At 47.2% G+C, this 13342-nt stretch overlaps 1 protein-coding gene across 2 annotated transcripts in view; it reads right to left on the bottom strand.

The window, feature by feature from the left end:
- Positions 1-13342, bottom strand: part of LOC142769303 (uncharacterized) — a 28712-nt gene extending 15370 nt beyond the window's left edge. For both annotated transcript variants that reach the window (XM_075872436.1, XM_075872435.1), the window contains exons 1-3: positions 13000-13342; positions 9328-9475; positions 7268-7386 (exon numbers count right to left, since the gene is read on the bottom strand). In XM_075872436.1, coding sequence (XP_075728551.1) covers positions 7268-7386; positions 9328-9475; positions 13000-13160 — 428 coding nt within the window. In that variant the 5' untranslated portion in view covers positions 13161-13342. The remainder of the gene's footprint in view (positions 1-7267; positions 7387-9327; positions 9476-12999) is intronic.

Here is a 13342-nt window from a genome sequence, read left to right as displayed (position 1 = left end):
GTAAGCCTCCTAATGATATTTATTTCCCTGCATTGAACATAAGTATTCCATAAAGTGCTCAAATTTCACGGGAAAGGCCCTATTCGTTCGTCGATCGGGAAAAATTGTAACATAAAATGTTGACTTACATTTCTTTCGCCATGGCTCCCGAATATTTCACTGCCATCACGCAAAATTAAGTTATGGTTCCCATCTAACTCCAAATGCGAGTGTTCTTCTTTGTTAATTTGCTTTTTTGAAGTTTGATAATGCAGGTGTCCGTACGTGACTTGTCTACAATTCAGGAGAATTCAACAAAAACTGATAGTGACCTGAATATGCGACAAAGAGGTCGGGTTGGTGCACTATTACACATTATTCATTCCATCCTATGCATTATTCCTTTGATCAAATGTTAACCTCGTGTTTAAATGCCCTACGAAGCGGATCTCAGAAGTCACACACAGAGAATGGCATAATTTAGATCTGCTCCTCAGGTCTCCTCAACGATCCCCGTTGCTCACAAAATCACTATGTGCTTTTACAGCGAACATTATTTGTTTAAACAACTGTACTGAAACTTGGCTGGTATTCATCTTCTGTCCAACCATAGCCTTCCTTAAAATTCCTTTTTTTTGTAATTATAATCTCTCTTGTTAGTACTTCTACTAGGTACACATAAAATTGTATACACTGAATGAATGCTTTGAATGCATAATAGTGTCACCAATCTTGTCTTACTCAAGGAAACCTTCCGCAGAACTGCTCGTCAAGCTAGGAAAAACAAAAGCGGCCCAGTCCCAACTTCTTCGTCCTCTTCCACACGAAAACCACGCGAATTCATGCGGCATTAGTCCCCCCTTTTAAAAAGCATCGACTCGATGCTTCTAAATAAAAGAAGAAGAAAAAAAAACCCATAATTAGAACACGCGTTGACGCAGAGAATCACAAAGTGAGTGCCAGGGAAAACAAAGAGGGCGCACAAGCACTTGGACCATGCGCGAACACAACAGCACCAGTGGAAGAGTCAAGAAGAAAAAAAAAACACCACATGAGATCACTGTCACGTTTGCGAAGTAACTCGCAAGCACAGAGACTATTGTGTGTAGTACGGCTTGAGTCGTACGACATGCACAGTTTCGGGCCGATGTTGTCGACGTGACGACACTGTGCCGTCCGGAAGTACACCGTATGTAAGGTCACTCACACGTCGGATAACCTTGTATGGTCCGAAATAACGGCTCAGAAGCTTTTCAGACAAGCCTGGTCGTCGGACAGGAGTCCACACCCACACTCGTTCACCCGGGTGGTATGCGACGTTTCGACGGCGAAGGTTGTAACGTCGTGCATCTGCGTCTTGTTGGTGACCGATGTTCACGCGAGCCAGTTGACGAGCCTCTTCGGCGTACTGCGTGTATTGCTCGGCTTCTGGAGAAAGAGCATCGCTATTATCGTACGGCAGCATAGCGTCAAGCATCGTTTGTACGTTGCGTCCATAAACAAGGTGGAAAGGTGAAAATCGGGTTGTTTCCTGCATTGCCGTATTGTATGCGAACGTGACGTATGGGAGGATATCGTCCCAGGTTTTGTGCTGCACGTCCACGTACATTGACAGCATGTCCGCTATGGTCTTGTTGAGCCTTTCCGTCAGTCCATTACTTTGTGGGTGGTAAGCCGTTGTTTTTCGGTGACTCGTGCAGCTCAGTCTGAAAATGTCCTCTAGCATTTGTGCCGTAAATGATGTTTCTCTATCCGTAATCACACATGACGGCGCGCCGTGCCGGAGGACGATGTGCTGCACGAAGAACTTCGCCACTTCAGACGCCGTGCCGCGGGGTAATGCCTTTGTCTCAGCATACCGGGTCAAGTAATCGGTTGCCACTATAATCCATTTGTTACCAGTGGCCGACAAAGGGAAGGGTCCTAGAAGGTCCATTCCCACGAGGTCGAAAGGTGTCCGTGGTGGTGTAATAGGGTGGAGAAGGCCCGCAGGTTTCACGGGTGGCGTCTTGCGACGCTGGCACTCGCGGCAGCCTTGCACGTAGCGGTGTACACTGGTCGAAAGTCGTGGCCAATAGTACTGCTGGCGCACTCTGGCGAGAGTCCGCGAGTAGCCCAAGTGTCCCGACGTGGGCTCGTCGTGGCACGCGAGTAGGATGTCATCCCGCATGTCGGCTGGTACAACGAGGAGGAAGGCTTTGTTGCTACCTCGAGCATTTTTCTTGTAAAGAATGCCCCTCCTTAGACAAAAGGATGACAATTCGCGAGCGATGCGCCGAGGAGTGTGAGAATTTCGGCCTTCTAAGGAATCAATAATAGGGCGCAATTCCTGATCGGCTCTCTGTCTAGACATAAAGTCAGAATCACTGAGGGCTCCGAGAAAACCATCAGCATATTCCGAGTCCATATCAGGATGTCCCACGGGTGCTCGAGAAAGTGCGTCGGCATCTTCGTGCTTGCGCCCAGACCTATACACAATCATGATGTCGAACTCTTGTAAGCGTAAACTCCACCGAGCGAGACGACCAGACGGATCACGGAGATTGGCCAGCCAACACAGCGAATGGTGATCGGTCACCACCTTGAAGGAACGGCCGTAGAGGTAAGGTCGAAACTTTGCCGTTGCCCACACGACTGCGAGGCATTCCTTCTCTGAAGTGGAGTAGTTGGCCTCGGCTCGAGAGAGAGTACGACTGGCGTAAGCTATGACATGTTCTACGCCGTTGTGCCGTTGTACAAGGACAGCGCCAAGTCCGACGTTGCTTGCATCCGTGTGAACTTCGGTATCAGCGTCCTCATCAAAATGCGCAAGAACAGGTGCCTCTTGCATTCGCTGCCGTAACTCTGTGAAAGCTGCTTCTTGCTCTGTAGTCCAGGCAAACGGTACATCATCTCGGGTGAGTCGCGTGAGCGGTTCGGCTATCGTCGAGAAGTTGGTAATGAATCGGCGATAATAAGCACACAAGCCGAGAAAACGCCGCACCGCTTTTTTGTCTGACGGCACAGGAAAGGTGGCGACTGCTGCAGTTTTTTCTGGGTCAGGCCGCACTCCATCCGCACTCACAACATGTCCCAAAAATTTCAGCTCATCGTAGCCGAAATGGCACTTCTGGGGTTTTAGCGTGAGTTCGGCCGAACGAATAGCTTCCAGAACCATTCTTAGACGCTTCAGATGTTCTTCGAAACTCTCGGCAAAGATGACCACATCATCAAGGTATACAAGGCAGCTTTGCCACTTCAAGCCAGCGAGAACGGTATCCATCATTCGCTGGAATGTTGCGGGAGCCGAACAGAGGCCGAAAGGAAGAACTCTGAATTCATAAAGCCCATCGGGAGTTACAAACGCTGTCTTCTCTCTGTCTCGCTCATCGACCTCTATCTGCCAATAGCCGCTCTTCAAATCTATCGATGAAAAATACTTCGCGTGTCGTAGCCTGTCGAGAGAATCATCAACCCGTGGGAGCGGGTAGACGTCTTTTTTTGTGACGCTATTGAGTTTCCTGTAGTCAACACAGAATCGCAGCGTTCCGTCTTTCTTCTTTACTAGAACGACTGGCGAGGACCACGGGCTGCTCGACGGTTGTATCACCCCGTCGTCAAGCATCTCCTTTACCTGCGTCTGTATAGTCTCGCGTTCTTTAGCCGAAACACGGTAAGGTTGCTGGCGGATTGGGCGAACATCATCGTCGGTAATAATTCGGTGCTTTATGAGGGGTGTTTGACCGACTCTAGATGAAGAGGCGAAGCAAGATTTAAATTCCTTCAGCAGGGTATGCAGTGCGGCCTTCTTCTCGTCCGAAAGCTTCGAACTGACGTCGATGTGGTCCAGAAACTTATCTCCATCAACCATTTCCTCGGATGCGAAGCACTCGGTGACATCCGCTACACGGTCTCCGAAGGCCACGGTGGTGCCGCGGAAAAGATGTCGGTGCTCGAAGTTAAAATTTGTGACGAGTATCTGCGACCGTCCGTCACGCACACGCAGAATGCTTCGCACTGCACACACACCTTGAAGCAGTAAAAGGGATACGTTGCTCTCGGCGACCACGTCACCGTCTTGGAGGTCTTCACAGGTGACTTCTACGAAAGCAGTCGCTCGGGGAGGCAACGTCACGCTTTCGTCGGCAACACGCAGCGCAGGTCCACGACAGCTATCAGCGCCTCGATCGGTTGCAAGTTGCGTCGAGAAAGTCACCATTCGCTCGCGGAGATTTATGATCGCGCCATTCTCTCGAAGGAAGTCCATTCCAAGGATGAGCTGACGAGAACAGTCGCGTAGTACGAGGCAGGTTACCACAAACGTTGACTCGCGTATTTCCACTCTTGCGGTACAGCGACCCAATGGAGTAATAACGTGGCCTCCAGCAGTGCGAATACGCGTCCCATTCCAAGGTGTCATCACTTTCTTAAGACTGGTTGCCAATTTTCCGCTCATAATAGAATAATCTGCACCTGTGTCCACCAATGCGCTAACCTGAAGACCGTCTATCAGCACGGGAATGTCGAGTGAGACTCGGCCACTGGGTTCAGACGCACAATCCGGCATTTCTCTCGCACTGCACTCAGACGTCAATTCAATGTCTGCAGCGTTTTGTGGAAGCGTCGATAGGAGGTCTTCCGCACTTTTAGTCCCAGCGACCTCGCCCCCGAAGGTCGCTGCCTTCAGTTTTCCCGACGAGGGCTTGGGGAACGTCCCCGTGCCATCGTACTGAGACGTGGTCCAATAGCTGCGGGTCGTCGTGGAGATGGAGACCGCGATTGACGCCGTGAGAAAGGCAGGCGTTGCTGCGCGAGGTAGTCCTCAATTTCTCTTGGCCTCTGACCAACTAGGGGACGAGGCGAATGAATAGAGAAACCGCGCAGTCCAAGTTGTCGGTATGGACATTCCCGGTAGATGTGACCGGCTTCACCGCTATGGAAGCAGAGGGGTCTTCTATCCGACGTACGCCAAATATCGGACTTCCGCGGAGGGGCACGGCGACCGTCGATGTCCAAACCAGCATGCGCAGATTGAATTGAAACTGGCGGCATCGTCTGGATTGGGACTGCAGGGCTTGAGACCGGCATGGAAGTGCGCAGAGCTTCGGCATATGTGCGGTTCCCAACATCAGTGGACGCAGGAGGTGGTTCTAGATTTGTAACCGTTGGTTGAGGGCGACGGCTGTGAAGCACCTGCTGGACCTCGTCCCGAATAATATTGGTGATGCTGCTTACCTCCGGCTGTCTCGCCCCGTGTAGTTTCGCGATTTCCTCGCGGACGACGGAGCGGACGATTTCGCGAATCCACTCAATGCTGTTGCTCCCGAAGCTGGCGGAAAATTCAGTAGGTGATGCAGAATTCACTTGCCGGTTGAGTAGGGCTGACCGCTGATGAAGTACCCTCTCCATCGTAGTGGCTTCGGTCAGGAATTCTGCTACACTCTTCGGAGGACTCCGCACTAGACCAGCAAAAAGCTGCTCCTTCACGCCTCGCATCAGATAGCGTAGCTTTTTTTCTTCTGGCATTGCCGGATCCGCTCGCCTGAAAAGCTGCGTCATGTCCTCCACGTACATGGTGACGGTCTCATTAGGCATCTGGATGCGTGAATGCAATGCACGTTCAGCACGATCGCGGCGGTCGGGGCTCCGGTAGGTCTCCAAGAGGCGATGCTGGAACTCGCGCCAGGATGTCAAGACATCACTTCTGTTCATGAACCACGTTCGGGCGCCGTCTTTCAAACACGCGTAGACGTTGCGGAGTTTGGCGGCTTCGTCCCAGTAGTTGATCGCTGCGACGTGTTCGAACTCGCTCAGCCAGTCGTCCACATCCTCAAACAGCTCTCCGTGAAAGGGACTAGGCATCAGCGGGTTCTGGACAGTGCAATAAATTGGTGCCGACGACGTAGGAGTTTCCATGACGCCTTGAGGCGAAGTCATAGTCGCTCTATGGATAAGCTGTGCCGGTGTCTCTGGTGGTAGGCCTCGTTGGCGGCGGCTTGTTCTGTGAACTGGCGTGTCCACGGGCACAGGGCTTGTGTTCCGGCTCCTGGGCGGGCTCTTGTGCATGGGGTGCGTCGTCAGTTGTCGTACCCAGCAGCTCCACCAATCTTGTCACCAATCTTGTCTTACTCAAGGAAACCTTCCGCAGAACTGCTCGTCAAGCTAGGAAAAACAAAAGCGGCCCAGTCCCAACTTCTTCGTCCTCTTCCACACGAAAACCACGCGAATTCATGCGGCAATAGCTAGGCTTGGTTGCCATTGTGTTGAGAGCATCTTCGCCCAAAGCCATCTTACAGTGCTTCCACACAATTGATAAACAACACACTCTTGCGAACCGGAAGGTGGACGTTGACAACTCTGCCCCCTGCATATGAAACCATTGCCACTCTTCACGCATAGCCTACAAGAAGCACCTTATTTTACAGACACATGTCCTACAATCTTTGTGAATGAACAGTGCAAATTTTATGCATCTCAATTTGAATGTGGTGCAAGACGACAGAAGCGACTCCCTTAATGCACCATATCTGTCTATTTGAAAGCTGTTTGCTGCTTGGCACACGTCACCTTAATGTATGTCTATCAAGCGTCGTCCTACCTCAATCTCCTCATCAGCAACCCTGCGATCTTCGTTTTCATGATAAAACAAACTTATCTACCAATCAATCTACACTGTCGTCCTTTGTGAAAGGGAACACGCGAACGCGTGGCCTGCGCTTCGCGGCGGCTGCCTACAACACCATCAACCGAAAGCAAAAGAAAACACGTTCGCTTTCAGCGTCATCTGTTGCCAAAAAAATAATAATAACGAGTTATGGCCGGAACACAAGGGCTGCTAGATTGCACTCCCTCTCTGCTGGCGCCTGCAGTGCGTAGTCCATTACCAACAAATCAAGCGTTGTGTACGACCACGGCGCAGGCTGCGGTAATCGCCCGATTTCGCTCGCCGCGCGAGTGGTGAGGAGACGTCATCTAGCAGCGCTTGTCTACCGGCCATTACTCGTTATCTTGCTTAGTTATAGATGACGCCAATAGCGCACGTGCTTTCTTCACTTGTCGGTTGATGGTGCTGTAAGCAACGCCGCAGAGCGCACGCCACGCGTTCGCGTGTTCCCTTTCATAAAGATGACATTGTAGATATTTATACATTTTATGCAGAAGAACAGCTCAACGTTCGCAAAGGCACTAACGCAAACCTTGTATAAGCAAGTGGGCGTCACTACAATCTCGTATCATTTTGCATAGGCAAAAAGAATTAAGCCATCAATTTCAGGGTAAGGCGAAAGAGAGAAGAGCTTTAATTACTTACTTCACCGCGTCCGTGAATCCTTGTTTGATGTTAGTTCTATAAATACGTCCGAAATCGTAGCAGCCGATAGCTAGAGCGACCATTGCGGTTCTATCTTCACCCTGGATCTTTTTCAATTTCTGCATTAAACAAAAAGATAGTTTTGCTCTAGTTTACGTCATAGGAGCATGACGTGTTTATGAGATGTACCATTTAGTGGAGGGCTCTACAAAATTTCTCAATATGGGGTTCCAAAAGCACACCTAACTCGAAGGACACGGGCGTAGTAAATGTGGTCAGCGGGACTGGCTAGTGTACTCTCAAGCACCATCATCCATCGACCCAGTTGTGCCTAGTCGCTGCTGCTTTCATAGCAAACTGGTGTCTATTTAAATACATAAGTGCTTTCTTAACATTACTACACAGTACGTTTTCTATTTCTATTCGCAGTGAGAGCTTACCCACTGTTATTGCAAAGTACACAATGAATAGTTTGACAAACAATCACAAAGCAAAAGGTTCACGTCTTCCTTCATAAAGCTTTCTCAGGCTTGTAAAAACTTTGGCCGAGCCCTATGCGCTGTTCTAGAAGACACGTTCAGAATTCAATAAAATGGCATGCCATCATCGCATTTACAAATCCTCAGAAATGTTTGTATTTGCTTGTTAAAACTCTTTTCGTGTTAGCGATAATGCGCAATTTAGGCGAAAAGTACACCAAATTTTTTTCTTCTTCAAGACAGCAGCTTGCAGCAACTTTCGTTGCCCAGTATTCTCACAAAAGATTTCAGAAACCTGAACAAGAATTCTAACTGAAGTATCCCGGGCTACTCCTAGGGCTTACAAAGGCATAAATTGATGTTGCAATTAATTTTCAGAACTAAATAACACCGCCAATCCATGGCACAGGCTGGAGGTTTCAAATGTCGGCCTTAGTACTCCCTTTGAGTACGTAATACTCTCGATGCTCAGCCTGTTAGTTCATTGATCTCATCTGGCGTCATCACGGCCACAGTAACATGCTAAATAAAGGCGATAACAAGGCTGAGGTGAAGTGGCCTGAGGTGAACAAATTACAAAATATTGTAATCAACAAACTGCGCTCGCAGGTAATGAAAATGTTTAATTTCAATTGCAAAAAACGTTTCGTAAACATGTAGCTGACTTCGGCTCCCCGCAGGAGAGCCTGCTCCCGCTTGGATGAGCCATGATTTCGCGTCTTGCCGGGTCTGAACAGCTAGAAATCTGAAGAAGGAAAGCATCTTTTATGGAACTCGCGGGAAACGGCATGTTTCTAACCTGCCTTGACGAGATAGAAGACGATATAGGACGAAGCAAAGGTAGCTTTCATGTAGCACACTAAACTTGCTTATCTCCCTAACAACATTATACTCGTACCGGGAAAACTCTATATGCTTGCCCAAAACCTATGTGTCATGGACAGTTTGCTAAATAAAGCTGCGGTAATTCTACGAACGGAAATGGTTAGGTGACCTTGTTCTGCACTTGCTTACTTTGATTAGCAGTAAATGTGCATGTGTGTGGTGTGCAGGAAGGAGAAAGAACGTCATGGTTTTAAACCTGCGGCGCCCAGTGCCAATCGTCGCTCCTGTGGTCGCTACATGGTTGTTTGACTTCATCTTCCTGAATACAGAGTGTGTGCGTCGTCGCCACGTTCCCGTACGTCTTGTCCATTATATGAGACAAGGTTTACCGTACTTACATTAGGCGTTATAAAACCTGTTCGTAGTACTTGTTTCTCCAAAGAATTTAGCAGACGGACCCTAACTTTCCCGTTGTGTACTCTCGCCGCATGTTTTACGTTGACTCGACGTACAACACAACAACTATGCAGTTCGTTTCCTAAAAGGGCAGTGTGTCTTTACGCTAGAACTTCGCATTTCTACTGCAGATATGGCCCTAAGGTACTCTGCGTCTAGCTGTGCTGTGTTTAACATACCCATTTATAGATGTCGCATAGACTGCTTCACGGTTGCGAAGAATGTGTGGCTTCTTTTTGCAATCAATCCAAAATACGCTTGCATGGATGTTTCACGCGCTGCAGTCCCTCACACACGCACCTCAAGCACGCCCTTCGTGCTTCTAAGAGTGTCTTGAAAGTCCTTTTGATACGAAAGCACGGTGAGGAGTCCGTAGTGCCTGATGCCCTGCTCACGCAGTGAATCCAGGTCGCCGGAGGCGGCGTCCACACCATATGGCGTAACATTCCTGCGTTGACAATCTCAACTGCAATAGTGTAAATTTAGAAGCCACCTCCACATAGTAGAATAATTACATGAAATAAATGCTTAAACCTTGTATTCCTCAATCGTCAGTACGCGTATTCACAAAAAACGTTAATACGCGATGACTACCCCTACTAAATGGCATTATCTAAAGATGTTATTACAATAGAATCAGGAGATTGAGAAAAAAAACATGCTTGCGAGGAGTGCACGCTGGAAACTCACTGGTAATCACGCTGGAAACTCACTGGTAAACTCGCTGGAAACTCACTGGTGCACGTTTGGTAATCACGAAGAGCACTACGAACAGTGTGATTTGGGAATTCCCAGATGTATTTAGAAAAAATAATTGAAGGACGCTTAAGCTGCAACTTGAAGAGTAGATGGCCAAAACGTTATCGGCACTTGTTTGTATTGCCCTCCAAATAGCCATCCTCGCTCTGAATTATGGTGCAGAGCTCAACCATTCCACATGCAATGGTTGAGCTTTGCAGCGCAGACTATGAGTAATATTTTGCGCAAGTTGTGCATTGTTGTTTTTTTTTGTGCTGAATCGCAAGGCAAAGCTGATGCCTTGAGTCTGAATATCCTTGCCATTCTGCTGAACCTGTTTTTGCGCCAACCTTGTAAATAGCCTACTTTCTGCAGTTAAACAGTAGTGGCATAGGTCACAGGGACCCACACCACCCTGTGCGTTCAACAGCGGCCGTTTTAAATTCTTCCCTAGTACCTCTTCCACGCATAAAGTAAAAGCTCGTTCATTCGGGAACAGTTATATTTTAAAAATTCAGATTATTCGGACATGTTGAAACTTTCCGGCAAGCAATTGTGTTCTTTAAACCTTGCGTAACTCAAGCATATTGGGCCCAAGCCCGGTTAAGGCGGACGGTCCTCTAAAGGCGACATGAAGAAAGTGGGAAGATGTGCGACCGAAAGGTAGAGAAACGGTATTCGCGAACAACCGAAACAGTCACATGCATGTACCTTTCATTTTACTTGGGGCATTGCGCGTGCAACGTCATAATACGCATATATGTTTTAAACCACTAGATATTAAGATAATGAAGTGAGTAACAGGGCTAGTTGTAAAGAGTTGAACGGTACGAGACCCAACGGAACATTAACCTATGAAATCTCACACAAAAACTGTTGTTTCAATTTTATTGAGATTTGACACAAATAATTAACTGCAATAGAAGACTGCACGTGCAAATGTTCAAAAAGTTTCTTTTTTTTCAACAGTTCGCGTACTGTACTTAAGAAAGTACACTCGACTCTCGGCATCGCAGCTGGCAAGCTGGTCTGGTGCAAGAACAAAAGCACGCCATGTCCGTGCCGAAGGATACTACAGTCTTGTCTAATATAACTTTTTGAAGCACGAGCACTTTTCGCATTGTCACACTTCCCGGAACATCATTTTCTTGTATTGCGGCAGGCCTCAATCACTTTTCAAGCATCTTGTGATAATCTGCTCATTAGTTGAGGGTAACAGCAAGTACGGCCGATGCTCAAGTATTCACTAGGTATACCCAGTTTCTGCTGGGTACACCAAAACTCAGAGAATGTCTTGCTATTATGTGGCTAACTGACGATGACCCACACCTGGAGCGTGTGCTTAAACGTCCACTGCAGTAGCACATTCTGTGTGCAGTTGTCTGTGGTCATTCGGATAATCGGGGTTAATAGGAGCTGGTAGCACGGTTTTTAAGGGAAGGAACTTCTGTTGTTATTCGCAGCTTCATTGTTGAGCTCAGCCGCTTCAGTGCTATTGTTACAGCTGCTGAAGAGGGCGCACAGCAGCACAAAACAGAATTTTCACAAGAACCTTGAAAAACTATTGAGTTTTGCCGCAATACATTGAAACGACGCTGCGGTAGTGCACCAACAATTCATTACACCACATAGCAAAACGGTGTACTCAATATGCTCCTCCTTCTTTGCAACTAATATTTTCTTCTTGCTCGAGAAATCCACTTCTTTAACAAATAAACTATAAAACATGAAATCAATTCGCAAACAGGAGTCGTGACATTTGCGCTTGACGGGCTCTCGTTTTCTAAAGTTTAGTTACGCTCAAAACAAAAAAAAGAGAACCCAGTAAACACGCCAAGTAATTATTATCTTACTGCTACCTTTGGCATATGAAGTTTCAGTTATCGAGATTAGAATACTCTGTTCTCTATTTATAATTTGAAGCAAGCAATGTGTATTTCGTTAGGTACACTAGACAGGAGGTTGAGATCTTCAGCCGTGGTCTACATGCTGCGAATATGTACGGATGATGAGCTACAACGTGATGTGCAAATGATCAATCATTTGCCATTTTTTTTGCCGGCAAGCAAACTATTATCACGTGTGCGTGGTGATCTTGGTGACAATGTTGGGCAAATAGGTTTTATTCAGAGCATGCTTCTAAATAAAACACTGGGTATTGAGCCGCGTTCACATTGTGAACAAAGTCGCGAACAATGAATACCGTGTATTTTACACCACTCTGGCATTTCACTCCCCTTTGGCAATTTTAGTACCGATGTCATAATCCCCTACTGCCTGATATGTAGACTGCGTCTAACTTCGGCCTTGAAGTCGTCTATGAGGATACTAAACTGTGTTTTTTCCTTACTCATTGCATATTCCACGTCTTTATAGAAGCTTTCAACTATTACGTCATAATGACTGGATGTTGGGACGTTGACCTGTACCACCTTCATCATGTATCTCTTGTTATGCCTAATTACGATAGCTACCACCCATTCAATAAACTCTATAGTACTCCTTTATGTCGACGGCGATATTCTTTTGTATAAGTAACCCCATGTATAGTTGTTTTCTGTCAAATATTCTCCGGCACCATAGAAAGTGTCTCTTTTTAAGCCGTATGTAAGCTTCCTGTGTCCTCATAACTTCGCTGAGCTATATAACATGCCATCTAACACCCTTTAGTTCCTCGAATAGCACAGCTAGACTCACTAGATAAGGCTCTAGCGTTAAACGTTGGCAAGTTCATGTTGCAATGGCGGCGTGACTGGGCCCAGAGATTCTTGGAACCTTCCACTGCATCACAGATCTGACCACCGCTTTGGTCAGTTACTTTGAAGCCACTGCGGGCTAAGGACCGATGGTTAATTGGCGCATTCATACTGCACCAGGATGGCCAGTCGTCCTCTATTGAGTGAGCACGCTAGCGGGGATGGACACCGGTCAGGCCACAACTCACACCACTTTAATGGAATTCTATGATCACGTGGATAACTTTTTTTTTGAAATCTGGTGGGGAATCGTGTGGCAGTGGGATTCAAACGACGGACCTCTAGCACCCGAGGCTGATACTCTAACCACCAAGTCATCACTGCATCTCCTGCTCGTGATAAAAATAATAAATTGTACTTCCTCAATTCACATTGGGACAGTTTTCCTCGGCTTTAACAGAAATGTGTATGTTTTAGCAACATATTTGTCTTAGGACAGCGTGTATGTCTTTGAGCACTTACAAAGTTTCTGACTTACTCAAAGTCGAACGAAATTCCCAGCTGCGTGCGTTTGTACTTTGGGCTCCTCCTCTGGAAGACATCCCAACTGACGGGGTCCTTTGCCACTTGAATGCTACCATTGGATGCGATCACGTTGGTGTAGAAGAGGTAGTCGCAGTACTCGTCATTCGGGTACATGTCTTCTGAGATGGCTGTCTCGCTTACGGTGCAGATTATCAGTTTCACTGAGAGTAGGTGATAATGAATCAGAATAACACTCTTTTGTGAATATATTACTTATTCCTATTTGCTTACTATCTAGTTATAATTCTTAACATAAAGTGAGCGTCAGCGTCGGCCGCATCAACACTTGTGATAAG

The sequence above is a fragment of the Rhipicephalus microplus genome, chromosome 8 (assembly GCF_043290135.1).
Source record: "Rhipicephalus microplus isolate Deutch F79 chromosome 8, USDA_Rmic, whole genome shotgun sequence".
In the NCBI taxonomy this organism is placed as follows: domain Eukaryota; kingdom Metazoa; phylum Arthropoda; class Arachnida; order Ixodida; family Ixodidae; genus Rhipicephalus; species Rhipicephalus microplus.
The sequence above is the reverse complement of the archived record's forward strand: the minus strand, read 5'-3'. Positions and strand labels throughout refer to the sequence as shown.